This window comes from Carettochelys insculpta, chromosome 4 (assembly GCF_033958435.1).
Source record: "Carettochelys insculpta isolate YL-2023 chromosome 4, ASM3395843v1, whole genome shotgun sequence".
Classification (NCBI taxonomy): Eukaryota; Metazoa; Chordata; order Testudines; family Carettochelyidae; genus Carettochelys; species Carettochelys insculpta.
Window position 1 is genome coordinate 17,854,526 of NC_134140.1, and position 21,351 is coordinate 17,875,876.

A 21,351-nucleotide genomic window follows, 5' to 3' on the forward strand; every position below is an offset into this window, starting at 1 on the left:
TTTTGTCAGGCTCCATTTTGTATGGTTTGCTATTGTTAACAATAGGGTAAAGCACCAATATTTTTGCAGCTGAATTGCCCCTTCTTTTGGAGTTTCCGCCACATTATGTTGTGATAGAGCAGAATGTGCTTTGCCCCTGTGGATGGTGACAGTGCAGTGCCTCACAGCGCAGCTCCACCGGAATCCTCACCAGCCTTAAAAGGGTTTCCTGGTTATAGGTGTCTCCAGTGCAGTCTCTACAAGGTTGGAGAAATGTGATGAACTTCCATAAGTCTGCCCAGTCTGCAGACTCCGAGCAAGTTTCAGGTTCAGCAGAGAGGCTGTGGTGAAATTCAGAATGTGAGTTGGATGGCACGTGAGAAGCAGCTGAGCTCCCTTTTGTGGAGCAGAGAAGGAAAAGTTACATGCCAAGATTGCCCTCTGCATGTGGACCTGGGAGAAGGGAATCTCCCTGACTGACTAATTAAGGCTCTACTTTAATCTGTACTGAAATTGTTTGACAAAACCAAACTGCCATCTACATCAGTTACCGCAAAGCTGGGCCTAATCTGTGAACAAGAAGTCTGTAGTATGCAGGAGGAATTAGCGGGATGGGGCAGAGAGGTGTTATATGGATGCAGGCAATCAGGATTGAAAACTCCCTGTTCCGGTCTCCAGCAAGGGCTGATGTTAGCCCAGGATAAACCCCTACCCTCTCCATCAATACACCCTGTCCATCTGTTTACACTATACATAATGAAGCAGCAGCAAAGAAACTTTCCCATTAATTGACTTAAAGATAGGTTTCAATAAACTTTGTAAAGTGTGAATATCAGCAATGAGATCAGGCCTGAAACTGCAAAGTTCACATTGGAATTTGAACCCTACACTCATTTGGAATGAGTTTTTAAACTCCTAATTACAGACCTGATCCTGCAGTCCTTTTTGCATATCAGATCTGCAGAATGAGACCCTAACATTGCAGCTGTAGATTGGGCCATGCAAGAGAATAACAAACACTATCGCTTCGTTTTATCTTCCAGAATGGAATGGGTTATTTTTCTAACCCTGCAGGCATGTACTGAGGCCATTAAACAGAGCTGCACCGTTTCATACAAAAGAAAAAAAATCTGTTTAGAAACAAACCTACGTGCCATTGCAGCAGCTTGGAAGACAAGAAATAAAACCCTGTTCAATGGTCTGAAGTTGAGCTGATTTATAAGCACCACTTAATTTAGTAAAGAAGACTTCTATGTGCAGTGGAAAAAATTACAGCTAACTTCTGAAAGGCAAAGTCAGCAGTAGGCTTCAGACTGCCACTGCTTATATTTTGTCTCCAAATTCTATTTTGGAATCCTGATAATTGAAACAGTATTTGCTGAGTTGGGTCGCAAACACAAATCTCCATGTAAGCCCTTTTCCTGCTGCTTCTGTCTACACAGTTAAGAAACCATAGAATCTTTTGGCTTTCTGGCTGCTGCTAGCTGCAGAGCAGGATAACTATCTTTCTTTCAAATAAAAAAAAAAAAAAGCTTATGTATGCCTTTTAATTGACGAAGCACCAGTAAAAGGGGAGGAATGAATTTGTGCTCCATTAGTGGGTTAGATTGCTCACTCAAGTCTTCAGGAGCTCTCCTTGCTTGAGTATAGTGAGCAGAAATTAAAGTATAAGTCGTTCATGCTCAATCAGTCCTAAGCTAACGTCGCTTCGATGGAGGTATTGTTTGGTTTACTGAAGTTCAGGTTTCTGTCTGTTCCTGCAGTCTTGGATCAGTAAAAACGCTGAAGCCGATGCTAACCTAAATCTGTTCAATGTGACAGAACAAGATGAAGGAGAATATCTGTGTAGAGCCAACAATTTCGTAGGCATAGCCGAAAAACCATTTTGGCTCCACATTCGCAAACCAAAACCAGGTAAACCATAGACTCTGTCCCAAGGTCCTAGCAACTGCAAGAATGAGCTTTAACACCTTAAGAACTTTGTATATTAAACCCTGTCAACTGATGCTGAATGGCTTTACCTTACTTCCTTGCTAATTATTTTAAAAAAATGCCTCTACATCAATTGCAATGGAAAAATTCCCACAATAAAATGACTGTCAGATTTTTGCTATCAGCCTTTTCTGCTCTTTCTTCTTTCTCTTCCTCACAGCTGAGTGCTAACAGGATTGCATGCTAATGACCACTGATGTTCAAACCTCTAAGAAATCAAATTCATTTGAAGATTTTTGTCCGTAGTATCAGTATAGTCAGTAAACAGACTACTTCCTTTCCAATTGTTATCTGTTCCAATAGTTATTATGTATAGGTATTGGCTCATGCAGGCAAACACAGAAGTAGGGAATAGTGGAGTCCAATCAGTCCCTGGTTTAAAATTCCATCTATTTACACTCCAGAATAATTATGCCTGTGTCTTAAAATTTTCAATTAATTATAAAGTGAGGCAAAAGTCAGCCAGTCTATCTCCTTGATAATGAAAGAATATTTCCCTAATGATGATTCAGAATTACATTACAGCATCAAGAGCTGTACTATTGAGAGGATCTTGATGTTGAAATGGACATTTATTTTTAATGTCCTCCCAATGAACATTTTTCTGTCTGAAATCACTATTTATCTGGCCAGCACGTCACCCTCGTCTCTCTACATCTTTCTTGTTCTTACAAGCTCTGTTTTTTTTTCCCTCCCACACTCACCCTGCTAACCAACAGTCAGGCCTATTGTGGGAGCAATTTTTCCTCAGATGCTTTTGCTTGCATGCTTCATTAGTGGGACAGAGTAAGAGCCTGGTGAAGGGAACCTTTTGCTTTTACTATAGGTCGCAAACGGGAATGAGTAAATAAATGTGGAAGATGGGCCACTGGAAGGAAACAAACATCTTCATTCGCTTTTGAAATTTTGCCTGTAAATCTGTGTGGTATCCTCAAACTTGCTGGGAATGTGGCTTATCCTCTGTTTTCCCTCTTTCTATATATGTGTATTTTTTTTCCCCTGTAGACGGCAGGTGTTAACACAACGGATAAGGAACTAGAAATTCTGTACTTGCGAAATGTTACTTTTGAGGATGCAGGGGAATATACTTGTCTCGCTGGGAATTCTATTGGGTTTTCACATCATTCTGCTTGGCTGACGGTTCTACCAGGTATTTCCTTCTGCGCTGTCCCCCTTCTTTCCTCTTGGTGATGCTTCAATGTTTAATTTAGAAATGCCAAGGTTCTGCAAACTCTGTATTACATGGGTTAGTGAGTTTTGACCTTTAGTCAACTTCTCTGCTGAAGGAACTGTCCTCTTCAGTTCGTGCAAGTTAAAAATACTGGTATGCCTCATGTTTCGTCTGAGGGTCACAAAACACTTCAGGTAATAATGCTCTAAACCTTTCAAAATCCCTTTGACTGAGACATATATTACTCATGCTTTAAGATAATTTCTCAGCCTGCTCATCTAAAAATGGAAGGTTGCATGGAGAGTCAGTTGTCAAGATAGAGGTATAGAACCCAGGTGTCCTGGCTTCCAGGCACTGTTGAACTTATTTTTGGAGATACTAATACTCTGAGCACCGGAGGCAGTGGGAGCTGTGTCGGGTCTGAAAGTGAAGGCTGAGATGATCCTATCTTCTCATTTCATGTGTAGGAGTTACACTGAGGTACAACAAGTTCAGAACATGCAGCAGAGAGATCGGCACTGCTGATAAGAGGAGGCTGTATTTCCCACACTCTGAGAGCTGTCCTTGTGTAACAACACACAAACTTTTAGCATGTGTGGGCTGGACTGCTTGGGAAGGTGGAGGGAGCATTCTCCCTCCCCCCCCCTCCCCCGAAGTTGCTGGGGTTCTGGCCAGGAACAGTTGCTGAAGCAGACTCAAGTTCAGCCTCTTCTTTTTTATGTAATGCTCATTTTAATATCCCATTAAATGGGAAGCAAATAAATTGTACACTCTCAAATTTCCTGGTTCTAAATCACATTTTGATCCCCCCCCACCACCACCACTGTGGGTAGCCTGTGCAAACACTTGTCCCAAAACTTCTTTCTGAACCAGAAACGTTGGCATTTCTAAACCTTTTTGTTAACTGAATTGGTGATTTTTTTTTCATATTAATTGCCTTTGTTAGGGGGTTAAAATGCCTCCTCAAAGATGGGCTTTGAAGCAAGTGGGATCTGCTGGTTCTTCTCTCTACAATGGCTGGTGTCTGATTCTGTTTATGCTTCTGCCATCCCCTTGATAAAGATTTTCTGCTGGTTTGAATTTGGAGGCTTACGTTGCTATAAGAATGAGCCTTGCTCGTACCATTGAATTGTTGCATTATTTTAAAAATGTATAAATGTGTAGTGTACTTATAAAAAGCCCAGGTGAAGTGGCACTTCCTAGTGACAGATGCAAGAAGCTCCATGGGTAGCAAACTGGAGTGAGGGACCAGACTGCGCCAGCCATTAGGGCGATGCAGATTGTAGTCCATCTGAGGCGAGCCTTCCACTTTCAGCAGGGTGAGAAAAGGCCCCAGTGGAGACTTCGGGGCTGTGGACCTTGGTGCTGCGATAAAACACAGCAGAGCCATCCCAGCTGTATTTCATGGCAGCTGTACTTCCTGCCTTTTGAGTACAGGGTCTGATCCTATGAGGTTTATGAACTGCTGCTGACTCCCAGGGGGTTCATGGAACTCCACACCTACTGGCGTCAGGCCCTGTACAAAGGTTCTCTGCTCATTCCACAAGGTGGCTCACAGCAATCTAAGTTGCCATACGGTGTGTGCGCGCGCATGTACAGACAATAGCCACACCCATTTTTCACATTTCCATATTCCCTCATGGACACAGTCACTGTGAGCCAGATGTGTGCCCAGTAAGTTGGGTGGAAAGACTCAGACTGATTTCAGTAGGCTCTGAGGTGGAGCTTAAATGACATCCTATCATTTTACCCCTCCCTATAGGCAAGAGTTCCGCACCCCCCACCCCCATGAGTTCTCTGGATAGCTGCTTTCAAGTCTCGTGCACCCAACTCATCCTGCCTGGCATTTAGCCCAGGGTGAAGCGACTCTGTGAAAGGAGACAGAATGATTTCACTGTCTCATGTTCCAGTTGATTAAAGACCCTTTGAGTGCCCTTTCCCTGTTATCTTTCTGGTTTTGCTTTGGCCCCTCAGAAGCAAGTGGAGCATGTGGGGAAGGCCTGGCTGGGATGACTTAGTTAGGGCTGATCCTGCTTTAGGCCAGGGCCTGGACTCCTGAGATCTCTTCCAGCCCTAGGATTCTGTGAATTGTTCTTGATTTGTGTTTTGCTTGAGGGGCTGCAGGATTGAGCTCCGAGTGCGTAACGCTAATTATTATGATATGGCCATCAAAATGATTGGGCTCCAGATAGGGCCCTGCGTGTTCAACGGGCCCATGGGAATTTTACCATCTAGAATCCTGGGGTGGGATTTTTGCTCAAATAGTTGGGATGCTTTGTCCTTCCCTTTTTGTCTGAACAAAATATCATGAATTATAAACTGTAGCCATGTTTCCCTTTTATCCTCACCCAAGTGGCATGTTTTTAATTAGACATCCTTTGGAGACAGGTGTGATTCAGGTGCGATAAACAGAAATCTGAGCTTGAGCTGCAAACGTTAATTTCTCATGTTGAGGGCACCAGGAAGGGCTTAATCCTGCATTGTTTGCGTCAGCAAAACACCCACTGTAGGCATTCAGAGTCCTAGGCTGGGAGGGCTCCTAGGTTAAGTCCAATAGGGCTGTGTATACAAAGAGACATCTAGCCTAGGCCGGCTCCACTTCTCATTGAAGTTAATGGGAAGATTCCTGTTGGCAGCAGTGTGCTTTAGCTCAGACCCTACCTGAATTCCTTGTCCTGCATGTGTACGTGTTGGCTGCCATCACCCGTCCTCGCTCCTCACTTCCCATTCTTGTTACCTGCAGAGCTAGAGGAGGTGGATGATTCTGGCTCCGTCTATGCTGGCATCCTCAGCTATGGGACCGGCTTCATTCTCTTCATCCTGGTGGTGGTTGTCGTGATTATCTGTCGGATGAAAATGCCCAACAAAAAAGCCATGAACACCCCCACTGTACAGAAAGTCTCCAAGTTTCCTCTCAAGAGACAGGTAACAGAAAGTAGATACAAGATTCCTATTCCCCCTAAAGCCCCACCTTACTTTTACATTTCCCTTCCAGAAACCTGACCCTGTATTTCTCACATGGGCAAAAATCCCATTAGTGTCAGTGGGGCCATCCCTTTGTTTCACTTATTTGTTTACTTGATTTTTTTTCCAGTGGAAAATAAAGTGTGTTGGTTAACTCCTTTTTTTTTTCAGTTTGCATGTCAGAGGCCTGCAATTCCACAGAGATCTTTGTTGTACCTAGGACTAGTAAAACAGACCCTTCAGCCAACCCTGCTGGCCACACGTAATAACACTAAGGGGGAAATGGATCCTCCAGAAAACAGTCTACACACAGTGCTGCACCTTAGCCATCTCAAAGGGGAGGAGTGGCAAACAGTGCGCATTCTTGAACCTGTTCCCACTGAAGTCACTAGCAAAACGTCCATGGATGTGTTTGGATTCAAGGATAGGCCTTCTTCCTTCCAGGGCCATGATGGCTCTCTGCCCTATAAAAATCCCATCCAGTCATGTGTCAGTGAGTGTCATGGCAGAGAGTATCTATAGGAATTACAAAGGATGGTAAACCCTATTAATTTATTCTCTGAGCACCTATTGACACCTATTCAAGGGCTGGGAAAGGAAAGCTGGGACTGACAATGCACGCACACACGCACACCATGTGCAGGGGGCCAGAACCTGAGCTGGTGTAAACTGATGTAGCTGGTGCAAATCAGCAGAGCATTAGCTTCAGTAGCGCTACTCTGGCTTACATTACCTGAGGATCTGGCCCACTCCCATAATATGAGGCTGATATTTTAAACTTCTGGCTTGCAATTTTATTGTAAGTTTCAAATAAACGTAGGTTAATTCAAACTGAGTGTGGCTGGTTCCTGTTTAAGCACCTCTACCTGTATCTACCTATCTACTGCACAGGCAGTTGGCAATAACATTTTATTTGCTCCATTCAAGCAGGTGTCATTAGAGTCGAACTCTTCCATGAATTCCAATACCCCACTGGTCCGAATCACCCGCCTCTCATCCAGCGATGGGCCAGTGCTTGCGAATGTCTCGGAGCTTGAGCTGCCAGCTGATCCCAAGTGGGAATTAATGAGATCTCGGTCAGTCCAACCCACGTGCTGAATAGACATGTCGTTCTTCTGTCTTCCTTGTGCTTTTCAGTACAGTCCCATATTAATTTGTTTGTTTGTGTCTATTGCTTCAGCCTGACTTTGGGGAAACCTCTGGGTGAAGGTTGCTTTGGTCAGGTGGTGATGGCAGAAGCGATTGGAATTGATAAGGACAAACCGAACAAGGCGATCACAGTAGCTGTCAAGATGTTGAAAGGTACAGAGAACAGCACCAAGAAGGAGTGGCAGGACGTGGGGTTGTTGGAGGCATTTGCCCTGGATGTTTATCTTGGTGTGGAGTTTGTTTTCTATTTTAAAAATGACTGCATAAGAAGAGCAAACCTGAGGCCAAATCCTCCGGAGCTTGGGCTTCAGGAACTAATGCTTGTTTGCACAGACTCCTAGCAGGGCGGGTTGCAGGAAGGGGTAAGTGCTAGGTTCCCTGTAACTGCGCAAATGCGCAGCAGCCCCTTAAGTGCCATGCACGTGCTCAGGGAATCCAGAATCGGTCAGCCAGCCTCAGGAATGGAGAGCCCCTACCCTGGCCTCCATTTAGCCATGCCCCTGACCTACCATGATAGGAGCTCCTCCTCTGGCCCTTGACTGGTGTGAGGGCAGGCACCCTCCTGTGACCCCTGAAAAGCTGCAGCCTAGTGGACAGGTGCTCCTTACATTGGCCTGAACCTGGGCCCAGACTTGCTGTGGCCAGGGAAGGGGCACCTATCACCCAACCTCTTAGCTGCTGCAATGGGGTGTGGAACCGTTCCCCTACCTCCAGGTGCTGCTGTGAGGGAGGGTGCTAGGGGCAGTGCTCTCCCTGCCGCAGCCATGGGGCAGCCTACACCCCAAATGCTGCATCCCAACTCCGCCTCAGCCCACCCCCCAGCCAGAGGCCTCCCACCCCTGCAACCCAACCTTCTGTCCCAGCCCTGAGCCCCCTCCCACATCCTGAGCCCCTCAGCTCCACCCCATCACATGGCAAATTCATTCTGCATATGCGTGGGAAGGTTTAGCAAGAACACAGAGTGCTCCCTTTTGGTTGGTGCGGGGGGGGGTACAGCATTGGACTTGGCCCCAGAAGACTGGGTTTAGCCACCAGTTTCCTGTATGATGATGACCAAGTGATTTTAAAATGGGTACAACTGTTCCCTGTCTCCCAGAGCTGGGTGTAGAATATCCCTTCATGGGTGTGAAATGCTCGTGTGCTTGGCTAATGAGGGTTATATAAGCATTTCAGAAGATTGTCGTATCAAATTCAACTGTGACCAAGCATTTAAACAGTGAGATTGGCTGGCTGGGTTGGGCTCCTCCAGATTTTCTCCTGTTTTTTCTGCCTGGAGCACAGAACCTGCAGTAACTTGACCAGCGTTCCCTTCCACGCTGCAGAAAATACCAAGAGGGGAGTGGCACGGCAAAGCCACAGGATGAAGTGCTGAGATTTTGCACCCTTATTACTACTAGCACCACTTGAAACTTCTTTTCAATTCAAAAATTATTCTGTAAGAAAACAGGTTTGACCAAACCCCATCAGTCAATGATCAAGCTTGTTTTGGTTAGGCGAAGTTTCCAATGGTGTCACGCTAAAATGTTTTGCTGCTTTTATATTTTGATTTGATTTTTCAAAGGGCAAATTTTTGTTTTTCCAATTTATCCTGGGGGCTTTTACTCCTACTTTGTAATAAATTTTGTAACTGGAAAATGTTGAAAACAGTGAAAGATGTGATTCAATGTGTGAAAACACTCTTCGTATCTTTTATGTGCCCATGTGTCTTTTCCAGTATGAAAAAACTGGGGGAAGTGTTTGTATGTATGTGGTTTTTTTCTTTTTGTTTTTGTTTTTTTAAAAAAAAAAAAAAAAGAGGGGGGCAGCTTGGAGGTGAAGTCCCAAACATTTTAAAACTGAAAACAACCATTTTTTTTCCAGTTTCTAAACAGCCAAACCCCCTAGTGTTTTTATTTCCATATCAAACATTTTAAGAATTTTCATTTGGTAACAAGTTTTGATATTTCATGTTTTCATCCTGACTGGGGCAAAAGCAAATATTAGTATTTACCACAGGATGAAAATTTCACTTCCTCTGCCCAGCTCTCATAAATGCCCAGACAGCCAGCTGGTCAGATGGCCAGTCCCTACTCTTTGAGCATAGTGTTGCATTCTAGCTATGCTTTTACTTTCTAGGCTGCAAGAAATTCTTCTTCATTTTCTCACTGTTTCTTTCTCCTGTTTTTCTGTCTGCTCCAGATGATGCCACTGACAAGGATCTTTCTGACCTGGTGTCTGAAATGGAAATGATGAAAATGATTGGGAAACACAAAAATATCATTAACCTCCTAGGTGCCTGCACGCAGGATGGTATGTTTCAGAGAAAGCCCTGTGTTACCATGATGGTGTGTCACAATTTCAGTGATAAACAGTCCCATTCTGTTCTGTGGCGCACGATGTCCTACCTCGGCCTTATGTACACGTAGCTGCTTTTCCATACCTTTACTGCAGGTTCCTGGCCCAGCAAGCATAGAAGTTTGCCCTCTGTACAATAATAATTTTGTTCTGGGGCCTCTTATTCAGGCTGCATAGAGGCAGGAGAATTTTACCCTTTTCTCATGCCTCCAAGAGAGACCACAAGATTGTGTTCACAGTCATAACTAAGTATGCTTTATTCATAAGCAGCTGGGTGGCTTTTAGGTACTGGAGCAAATATCAGGTGTTAGGAAGGCTTTTCATTGTGATCAATACTGTTCTTTATTTTTCCAAATGGCTTTCCTCATTTTCCTCCTTTATTGGCCCCCCCCCCCCCCCCCAAAAAAAAAGTGGAGCTGGAGGCACAGAGACTAGTGGGTTGACTGTCATTTATTATTATTTACTCACTGAATGCCCAAAATATGCTGGGCGAGGCTTGGTCTTGTGGTTAGAACATGGGCATTGAGTCCCAACACTGTGGGTTTAGGCAAGTCACATAATACCCTCTACATCTGTCTCCCCAGCCATCAAACAGAAAGGGTAATGCTTACTCACAGGTAGTCAGGTGGGTGAGTTAAGTTCATGAGTGACTCTGAAGAGATGCTTCTGTCAGAGACCACTTAACCCACTGCAACTCAAGAGGCCTGAGTGTTGTTCCAGTCTAAAGTTCTGAGGTTCTTTGGTGGCTTGCAATACCGTACTGTTTTGTGTTGGCAGGCCCGCTTTACGTTCTGGTAGAATACGCGTCAAAAGGGAATTTGCGGGAATATCTCAGGGCTCGTCGGCCACCTGGCATGGACTATTCCTTCGACACTTGCAAGCTTCCAGAAGAGCAGTTAACATTTAAAGATTTAGTCTCTTGCGCCTACCAGGTAGCCCGTGGCATGGAGTATTTGGCATCTCAGAAAGTGAGTTGAGAGACTTGGAATTTATTATTTGTCACATACATACACATACATGTAGTGCTGCAGGTGTGCAAAGTGCATTGTGGGCAAATACACGATTGGGCTCTCCCCTTAAGAGCCTGCAAGTGCAGGAGTTATTTTTTCAGCAAGAAGGAGTTATTTTGTCATGGCTACTAAGCGCATTTGTATATTACCACGTTCATTCCTGAGTGACTGAGTGGAATTCCCCTTTTTTTTGTAATCAACAATCCATCAGTACGTGTGTGACCTTCGTGGCAAGCCCGTGGGAAAGGCAGAGCTCAGTTGTGTGTTTCCAGTGAGCAAATACCAGTGTCATGCAACAAGAACATCTAAATGTAGAGGTCATTGACTTTCAGATGTCTGATCCTCAGTCACTCAAACTCCCTGTGCACGGACAGCCACAGGTTTAGAGCTGTGATGAAGTGTCCGCTGCATCTGAGTGGTGTGAGCATGACAGCAAAACCAAAGGTCACTTTCAGTAATGCTGACAGTGCAGAGCATCGGGACTGAGGCAGGGACCCAGCCTGGGACAAAAGTTTGTTACAAGAAGTTACCAGTTGAAAATTCTGATGTTAATCCAGAGAGGGATTTGGCTTGTTCGCAACAAGACCAGGCACTTAGTAGCTCAAAATAAATTACACGATTGCATAACTTACGTCAAGGCATCTTATTTCAGACTTCCCCCTAACCCTCGGACAAGGAAAGTTACCAGGAACAAAACACCGCTTTCTAATTAGCTATGCTATTTGGCTGCACAGTTTCTATTTCTGGATACAAATGCATCCCAAAATAGAAACAATAGTGTAGCCCTAGCCTAGAGAGCAATCCACAAACTCTGAAAGTGCTTCACAAGCATTGAATCTGATGCTTCTCTCTCACTTACTACTCCTGATTCATGCTGATATCAGCAGTTGGAGAATCAAACCTTTTAATTCGTCACCCTCCGAAGGCAAACTAGGGCATCAATTTACCCAGTGAGTCAATCGTAGAGAAGGGAAACAAAATCATAGTATGTTCCCACTGCTCTGCTGGAAACCATAAGTACACACCGTCTTTCCTGGAGGGAAAACAGGTAGCAGCTTGATGTAGAGCCATGGGATATAGCAGCTCTTTCATGGAGGAGAAGGGGTTGGTCTCCAGGCCAAGTATCCCATCCTGAGAGAGCAGCCGAAGCAGCACTAGTGTCTTAACACCGGAGGACAAGGGTGGGGGTGGGTGCGTGGGGGGTGAGATGTTGCTAAGAGGCAGTTTCTCTGAGTGCATGTGGCACAATGACACAGAAGGTTAAGAAATTAACAAGTGCAGCTTTATTGGCTATGGTGTAAATGCAGCAGCACCTCATAAGCAGTTTAACAAGCCGGTATTTCTTCCTTTGCTCACCTTGCGCAGTGCATTCATCGAGATTTGGCAGCCAGGAATGTGTTAGTCACTGAAGACAATGTGATGAAAATAGCTGATTTTGGCCTTGCCAGAGATGTTCACAACATCGATTATTACAAGAAAACAACGAACGTGAGTGCGGCGCTGCTAAGGGCATGGGAGTTCCCAGTGGTGGAGGAGTCAGCAGTAAATGCCCGTGCTCCATCCCTGATTTCTAAATATGTCACTGCGCTAAGAGAAGACATTTTGGCCCCAATCCAGCAATTGACAGCATATAGGCTGGCCCTTTGCACCCACTAGGAGCCCTGTTGAGATCAGTTCCGTGTTGCCCTGGCACAGCGGTCCACTATGCGCTGTCAGCTGCAGGCTTGGTGTCCTCCTGGTGTTTTATGACTGACCGATATTTCTGGCATCCAGGAGACCTGTGGCGTTAGGTTGCAATCTGCCCATCATGAACCTTGGCAAAGTGAGACTCTTTTCTAATGCAGAGGAAACCAAGCCACTCTGGTTGTTCCCGTTCACTGTAGCTGTGGTCACATTTGAGCCTGCACTGCTTGTTGTCATCGGTTTCCTGTACCCCGGACTTCAAGGGACATAACTGAGGGGAGCAAACTTTTTAGATCAGGCCCTGCTTTTCATCTCTGTAGTTAGCTTTCTCCCCCCACCAACCACCACCAACCTGTCTAATGTAATCCAAACCAACAGAAATTTCGGTTGTGTTCATATGGGAGTGGGGTGGGGGAAAGCCTTTGGTGCTTGTAAGAAAATAAGTATGTAGAATGAGAGAGCTTTTATCAGTCGGTATGTAAATGTGAACACGCCTTCATAAAAACAGTTGTGAGCCAACATTTTAGTGAGATCAATTGAGCCTGGGACCTAGTGGCCAATTGTGCAATGTTCCTCTTTAGCAGTTCCATGCTCCACTCCTCTGAAGGGGTCTGCGCCCCCACCCACCCACCCCACTTTGCTCGTCCCTGTACTAGAGTAATCCTCATTACACACGTGCCCCTCCCCCTGAGAGCTGAAAACGATTTGCATCACATACGATGAATCCAAAGCATCAGAGTTGTTAGCGCACAGGGATGAATCCTGCAGTATTTTAAGCGTCTTCAGCAATCATTATTGCTACGACCCTTATTCTGGGTCTGTGCCACACGTTGAACATTCCCCCGTGGAGCTCCTGGCAGTGTGAGGGGGATAGTCCTGTTTAAATTAAAACGCCCCATTTGAGTTCCATGGGGCCATGGAGAAGCCAGTGGGTGAATTCACCCTGTGTGTTTTCCCAGTGGTTCAGATTAAGCAGCCTTTTTGCACTCAGTTGAGTGATGTCCCCGAGCCTGTGAAGCCTGGTGTGGGTGTGGGGTGGGGCCTGGGGGCGTGCATGTGCGCATGCAGGCCCCACTCTATTTTGAAAAGCTCCAGTCCCACGGCTGCCTTTGTTCACGACGGATGCTGTTCTTCACGCCGAGGTTGTGATGCTTCAGTGTGTTAAACCTGCCTTGGTGGGGAAATGCAGTATGCAAGAGGGAGGGGAGGATGTTTATAACACCGTTAGTTGGCAAAGACTGGGGATCAGATGTTACAATCTGTTTACATGTGGCCACTACTGCCTTGCACAGCGATCTGGGAAGCAGATGTGGTTGCTAATGAAAACGTTTCAAACAGGATTAGAATCGAAGAGTCAGCTGGTGCCATTGTGGCTGAGTGAATATGCTAAGGGAACATTCCTTTTGTCTTCCTAATTACAGGGTCGGTTGCCTGTGAAATGGATGGCTCCAGAAGCATTGTTTGACCGGGTCTACACTCACCAGAGCGATGTGTAAGCACTGCCCACATTAAACAAAAATTTTAAAACAAAAGCAAAACAAAATACCAGAGGATCATAAAGACAAATGTGCTGCCGAGCACAAATGAAGGCTCTGAACTCTGGGCCTAGTGCTGGTGCAGAGTCAGAGAAAAAAACCAAAGCTCTGTGCTCAACAGTAGGCTTTGTAATTAACTTTGAAATCCTGTATGTGTACCAGTGCCCCACGCTCATATCGCAGCATTTGCCCAAAGATTTCTGAACTCTTGAGCTAAGCCACCTAGTACCTGTAAAAGCATAGGCAGTGTTTCATACCTAGGCGGTAGATGAGCAGACAGAAAGGCTTGGTCTTCGCTGTAGCAGAATTACCATTAACTTTGATCTGGATGGTCACACTAGTAGGAGGCTCACAGTCTGTTTGGCTTGCTCTGAGTTACTGCAGCTAGTCATTAAATTCATTAAATGCTTTATCTGATTAATTTATTGTACAAATCCATGTTTACTTTAACCTAGCTTGCTTTCATGGCTGTATAACTGGGATGAAGAGCAGAACAGGCTGGTAAACTGGTCACAGCTGAACTCAGGGCTATCCACTTAAATTTATATGAAAGCAAGATGGCTATTCTATTTTTTTTTAGTAGTGGTCTGCTTGTGCCCATTTAGCAGAAAATCAGCAGACTACCACAGCCAGCTGTTTCTCACCTTATTTTCAGGCAAATTTGTATTCTCTTTCTGTACATTTCACAGAAGGTGATCTTAAATCATAGTGTCAGCACTTAGGTAATGCAGCAACGGACACAACAGTTTCCGTAAACTGGAGTGTGGGGGGTGGGGAGAGAGAGAATCTATTTTAAAAAAGAAGATGAAGGAGGCAAAAGATATTTTGAAACAGAGGACTTTTAAATGTAGGACAGCTGCAGTGCTAGGGCATGCAACATTAGTCCTCCAATGATTTTTTTTGTAGTGGGTGTTTCCTGCAGCCCAGCCAGAGAAATAAGCGTTGTAACAAGCAAGTTTTGGTATCAGCTTCCACAGTGGCCTGTGGTTCTTAGCCTGCGATTCAGTGAAGCTGTGCATGAATAATTTGATTTGTTCCATTGAGTGGAGCTGGTGGAAGACCTAACAAAGAGTCTGGGGTAATAAATGGGCTGTCACCTATCTGATTAAATGCTCATTTCAGTTTCAGACATGGTGCCTGGGATTTCTTTGCTATTGAGTTGGATCAGCAGAGATCTCCAAGTAACTAGTAAAAATGGGCTAGGCAATTAGTCATGCTATTGATGGCTGTGTTAGCTATGCACGGCTGCACTGAAATAAAGCAAAAATGAGCCCAAAAACAAACAAGCAAAAAAAAAAAATCTTACTGAATTTTAAATGTCTTTCTTTGATTCCTAGCTGGTCTTTTGGAGTGCTGCTATGGGAGATCTTTACTTTGGGTGGGTCTCCATATCCGGGAATCCCAGTGGAAGAGCTCTTCAAACTCTTAAAAGAAGGCCATCGGATGGACAAGCCAGCAAATTGCACTCATGACCTGTAAGTGAGCGCATGAGGGAGTTGCGTTATGGCTTCACTTCCAGAAATTTTTTGCCTGACGCATGAGTTTATTTTCCTTCTTAATTCAGTTTCTCCAGTTCCCTGACCAGTGTGTGAACAAAAATCTCTGCCCATTCCTTTGTCTGACCCTCACTAACTAACACTTAAGCTGGCCCTTCTGTGTGATTGTCCAGCTGGCTCCAGATAGACGTAACCGAGTCTGATGCATTTAGACTCAATATGTCAGTGACAGGGAAAATATGCAGCTATGGTTGGTTGATTCATGTCAGCTCAGTGCCCAGATCAGCTCTGGGTTTGCCTAGAGAGGTTCCGGTATAAACATATTAAGCAGCTGCTTAGGGTCCTATGTGGCTGGGGATGTGGGGAGGGTGCTAGTCCAGCCTAGAGCCCCACCAGGTGCTCCTATCTTACAGCTTTCCCTGCCTGGCATGCGTGGTTGATTGCTGCAAGGGTTTATATTTCCTGAGACCCCTGTAACAAAGAACTTTGACAGATTGCTCTGCAGAGCCTCTTTTCACACGCTGCTGGCTGTAAAGTGGGCCAAATTCTATCTTTTTGGGTAGAATTAAGTGAGGTGCAAGTCAACAGAGGATTTGGCCCATCCAGGTGATAGTGACCAATAATAATAGGGACATAAACTCTTCCATCCTGGCCTGGCATGTTTTCACTGTGGAGATGAAAAACACTTTCTCTGGCCCTGAAACCATTGGTAGGAGGACAGTTCTGAGCATCAGAAAATGGCATAGTTTCCTTTCTTGTTTCAGCATCTGCAGCACCCTGAACGAATGTAAATTCAGTAACATTTAATAGCCTGTGTCTAACTCCAGTCACTGGGCTGAGACTGTGGCAGGACAAATCACTATTCAGTGAACCTCGTGCTGTCAATGGTTCGTTGAACACCTGTTGTGTCTCAGTTCTGCTCTGTCATCTTTTAACTCTTCTCTAGTCAGTTGGCTTTGCCCACTTCACCTGGGGGGCAAACAGTGCCTGCTGTATGCAGAGCTTCCCCTGCTGTGTGCTTGATTTAAAAGCAGACCAATCTGTATGAAATTGGTATGTGCTCTTGTTTCACAAGGGCTGCCTCTGGGAGGGAAGATGCCCTCGCCTGTAAACACAACTGGTTACTCCTCAGGACAGGGCACACCAGACTACAGGGCTGATGAGTGAACTCTTGCTCTCAGCAAAGTGACAGGGCAAGAGCCAGGCTCTTTTTGTTCACTACACAAGCCAGATTTCCAATGGGGACATTAAGGGCTTCTATGTGGATAATCCAATGGGTTCCTCTTCAGATGTGGTCATCTGTGACCAGCTTTGAGATTTGCCTGTTACCCACATTGCTGTAAAGGGGGTGTGCATGTGTGTCAAATAAATCAGTGTGAACTTCCTCTGCTTTTTCCTTGGGAGCCTCCAGTCTGGTCTGCTGTCAAGACCATGAATGCCAAGGCTGCATCCAGCTCCGAGCCACTGGCAGCCTTACGCTTGTGCTCCTGATGGAGTTTCCAAGGACCGCTGCAGTAATAAAGCCAATGATAGGCCCAGCTGCCTTTCTCAGTACTCTGTAACCTGGGCCTTCCCTTGCTCTTTGCACCCAGTTCCCATAGCTGGGCTCTGGTACTGCAGGTTTTGTAAGGCACCGTGCTGGAGAGGTTTCCCTAGGTGCAGGGGATCCCCTTCTTTTACTACTGCTGCATGCTTACCAGCTGGGTTGCTTCATACTCTGTATCAAGGCACTGACTCGTGGTCCTGGCTGGGCTGAATGGTGAGTGCAGGCACAGACAGAGCTGAGTATCGCCCTTTGCTTAGGTCAATGCAAAGGAATGGGGCTGACTCTGCCCCTGCTAGCTTGGACTGAGCCTGAGCCGTGGTGGGACATGCAGGTGTGCTCCCACTGCTACCATCTGATCACGGGACAGATCTCTTGCTCTTTGTGCCCCTCAGGTACATGATCATGCGGGAGTGCTGGCATGCAGTCCCATCACAACGGCCAACCTTTAAGCAGCTAGTGGAAGACTTGGATAGGGTCCTCACAGAGACATCAACTGACGTAAGTGTTCCTCTCTGGCTAAAGATCAGTCCTGAGAAAAGACGGGCCCAAACCAGAATCCTGCAGTTGATCTCTCTTGAGCACTGGCAGTGGTTTGACATTCAGACCTGGCCCATACCTTTATAATAAGCTAAGGCAAAATCCCTGATCCCCCAAACCCTCATGCTCCAAGGGTGTTCAAAACCCAGTTCTGACAGACCCAGAACTACCCCTAATTAATGCTTGTGGGAGCTGAAAAGCATTGCAGCATCGTTAGCTCTACTGCCCCCACCCCAGCCGTGTAACCATGTGACTTTTCTCCTTGCAGGAGTACCTTGACCTCTCAGTGCCATTTGAGCAGTATTCCCCTGCATGCCAGGACACACACAGCACCTGCTCTTCAGGAGATGATTCCGTGTTTGCCCATGACCTTCTGCCAGATGAGCCATGTCTTCCCAAACACCAGCAGTGTAATGGTGTCATCAGGACGTCCTGACTCCAAAAACCCGGACGGACCCTGGAAAGAAACCTCATGAATGTAGGCTTGTGGGAGGCCATGGACAAACCATAGTGAAGGATCTTTCAATGAAACTGCTTGGTAATTCAAGAAGTTTGTTGAGCCACCGAAGGGTTATGGAAGTTTGGGTTTTATTTTTTCCATATTATGCTGTATAAGAAGTCAAAAAGCACTGTTTGGCCTGAAGGAACTAATCTCTTGCCAAGATGATTATTATATATTTGAAAAAGAAATGTTAACTAGAGGTGCTGACCTCTGGACCTCCGGTAACGTATTATCGAGTGCCAGAGTTGCCATTCTGTGCCTGAATTACAAAGAAGAGAAGAAGAAAATCTTTCTGGGGAGAAATTTAAAGAATGTAGAAGTTCTTTGCTTATGCAATCTGTACATGAACCTTTTTGGTGAAGCTGAAAAGCCACATTGCCTGCAGGGATTAATATATTTATATAAATAGCTATATTTTTGTTGGTTGGAGATTTTTTTTAATAGCTCAATGATCATTACCCAGCTACTTAAAATTTTTTTTAAAAAGTTTCCTTTTTTTGACACAGTCAAAGTCTCAAAGGAGTTAACAGTTTGGTGGCAAACAGCAGGTTGATTGTAACTGATCATAAGCCACTCTTGCACTAGGGCTGAGGGTGATTGGTATATACAGACACATTGGAACATTCCAAATAGGTAATTTTAGCCTGCTCATTTTGGGGTATCTAGGGAGGAAAGCATCAAAGTGGCTGGTATAAAGACGCCACAACCCCAAGGGAACTGCTAAATAATAGAATCACAAGCAGAATTAGTCTCTGATCTTGCAACTTAGATATGGGCAAACTATCTGTTCAGAGTCCCATTTTGTTGGAGGAGAGGGGGCCTTCTGGGGAATCCGGTATTATGTCAGTCTTTTGGATTCTGCAAGGTCAGATTCTAGAATGTAAAACTCACACTCCTGAGATGGAGATTTGAGTTTTTTGGTTTTTGCCTTTAAAGCCCAAGAGGAGTAGCTGTTCGGTACTTCTCCCCTTTAAAGCCAGCAAGTGGTCCCCATCAACCCACAGTGACTTGGGGAGAAAAATTACGGGTACCTGTAGGCAAGAGCCTTTAACTTATATCAAAAAGGTTTATTCCAGAGAACTGTGTACATATCTATAAATATATTGTGTGTGTGTGTGTGTGTGTGTGTGTGTATATATATATATATAGAATGTATAATACTAGTGCAACATAAAGCAGTACTGAGAGAGGAACCTCTCAGAATAAAAGCATTGCAATCTAGGATATACTGATCTGGGCAAAAGATTTTGTTTTTATATTGTCACAGTTTTGTTTTAAAAATTGTATCTTAACATGTATATTTGTATATTTATTTATAGACATTAACATACTGTTCATTGGTTGAAATAGTATAGCATTACTGTAAACTTTAAAATTTACTGAGTTTGGATTTTTTTTTAATTTATTAAATATGGAGAAAAATATATTAATCAAGTTTTTTTTTGTTTACGGGAAATATTGAGAGAATGTATAGATGTGCAGTCCTTTAACAAATTACATTTAATGTTATAAATATATATTCATTTTCTAAAATAATTAGTTTATCCTGGATTGCAGTGAGCAAAGGTAAGTTTATTTTGCAATACATCATCAGTGGTTAAATCCAAATAATAGAGAGAGGATTTTTACGAATTTGAAAAACCAAGGCCAAGAATTCTTCCATCAGCTTAACCACTGTTCATTAAGGGGGTGTGAGTGTTTATTTTTCTATTTTTGAATGAACGTATTCTTTGTGGTTGATCTTAAAAACAAGTATGCAGCAAAACTAAACGTTGACTTTGAATTATGCAAATTATTTATTTTTTTCCTCCTTTGCCAGTCTCATCGCATTTTTGGATTTAAGAAATAAAACACTGGCAAAACAGCAAGAGGAGCTGCATTCTTTATAGGAGAAGTACAAAGATTGTATATCACTTTTAAGTCCTAACGCATGTTAAAAATGCCAATAATGCCTACTTTGCTAGACTTAAATTTGTATTCTATTTATGTGCCTCTGCACCAAATTACTGTTTAAAAGCACACTAAGAACAGGGGGACTTTATGGACCAGGAAGGCAAAGGGAGGTATTTTATGAGAAGGTTTTTAACTCTTTTACTACCACAAAGAGGTAAATATAATATAATTACATTCTGGGTTGTTTTTATTTTTTTCCCTGTGCATCTCACTTTAATATTCTTTTTTTTTTAGTACCACAAAGCTTTTGTCATAAAAGGAATAATTTATAGTTTGAAGTTGAAGTTCCTGAGAAAGTAGATTTCTATAGATTTGGGGTTTTTAAAAATAAAGAAATTTTGGTATTTTCTTACAAATGTCTGCTAATTGTACATTCCAAGTACCTAAAGCATTAGGTTTCCCATAAAAATGTGCAAATTTGTGCATGATTTCAAATGTTTAGATATTATAAATATATATATATATAAATATAATTTATTGAGGTTTTTACAAGATGTATCTGTAGACTTGTTGACTTTAACATTTCTTATACAAATGCTTATATAGTTTTATAGCTGGGACTGTTATTTTCTCCAAGTTTTTAAAAAAAAAAATTAAAATTCCAATTTTGACATTTTATACTGTTGATGTTACAATCCACAGATTTACATAGTGTGATTTTTTTGGGGGGGGTCGGGGGGTGGGGAAGCAACTCTGTTCAATTTATTTTAATATTGTATTTCTTTTCCTGACAATTGCAACTGTCAAAAGGTGTGAAATGAACACTAAATAAAACTATTCTTTTAACATGGAAAAAATATTTTTACCCCAAAATACAAATAAATGAGTTGTTGAAACTGTTTCTCCAGTTTTTATGGACCTGTTCAACAATAAAGCCTCTCTGTTAAGTGTGTTTTTACTGATTGCCATGATAAAGAGATAACTGTATAGTGTTGCATTGTGATATTTATTTGTAGTTCTAGTTGCTACCCAGATTTTGTGCTGCTGCAACTCTCATGGTTAGGGAAGCAATTATTTTCAATATTACTTATTCCACTACAAGCCCTACTCTACACGCAGCTATTAGGAGATACAGGCGCCTAACACACTTGAACCTTCTTAATCCAGAAACTTTGGAAAATAGGCTGTCAGATTATGGAATTTTCCAGACCACAAGTGTTTGCAATAATAAAGGGGGAGCATGAACAGGATTGGGGGGGGACTCTCCTGGCACCCCCTTCCTGGTGGCACCTCTGCCACCCCTGCTGCTCTTTGACACCACCCCATACTCCTCTGGGCATGGCAGGGGAAAAACCTCCAGAGCAGTGCTTTGCTGCACAGCCTGTTCCCCAGTTGTGGGGCAGGAGGAACAGTAGAGCCCAGAGCAGTTTCCTCCTCCCCCTGCGAGGGGCCGAGCCATGGGGGTTCCCTGATTGAGGACACATGGATTATGGCCATTCAAGTGTATTAATAAAGCTCCTTCCCCTTCCTACAGAGGGGTAAACTGTCCTGGTGTAAGCA

General features: G+C 44.0%; 1 protein-coding gene across 6 annotated transcripts in view; it reads left to right on the forward strand.

Annotated features, from left to right (window-relative positions):
* The window catches only part of FGFR3 (fibroblast growth factor receptor 3), a 78,429-nt gene extending 58,515 nt beyond the window's left edge, over window positions 1-19,914 (forward strand). The window contains exons 8-18 of one of the 6 annotated variants that reach the window (XM_074992323.1): window positions 1,743-1,893; window positions 5,886-6,073; window positions 7,037-7,182; window positions 7,287-7,408; window positions 9,434-9,544; window positions 10,367-10,557; window positions 11,965-12,087; window positions 13,704-13,774; window positions 15,155-15,292; window positions 17,252-17,357; window positions 17,665-19,914. In XM_074992323.1, the coding sequence (XP_074848424.1) occupies window positions 1,743-1,893; window positions 5,886-6,073; window positions 7,037-7,182; window positions 7,287-7,408; window positions 9,434-9,544; window positions 10,367-10,557; window positions 11,965-12,087; window positions 13,704-13,774; window positions 15,155-15,292; window positions 17,252-17,357; window positions 17,665-17,832 (1,515 nt within the window). In that variant the 3' untranslated portion in view covers window positions 17,833-19,914. Of the gene's footprint in view, window positions 1-1,742; window positions 1,894-2,976; window positions 3,122-5,885; window positions 6,074-7,033; window positions 7,183-7,286; window positions 7,409-9,433; window positions 9,545-10,366; window positions 10,558-11,964; window positions 12,088-13,703; window positions 13,775-15,154; window positions 15,293-17,251; window positions 17,358-17,664 lie in introns of all 6 variants that reach the window. The other 5 variants (XM_074992324.1, XM_074992326.1, XM_074992325.1 and 2 more) reach the window with 5 other exon arrangements.
* The last annotated feature ends 1,437 nt before the right edge of the window (window positions 19,915-21,351 follow it).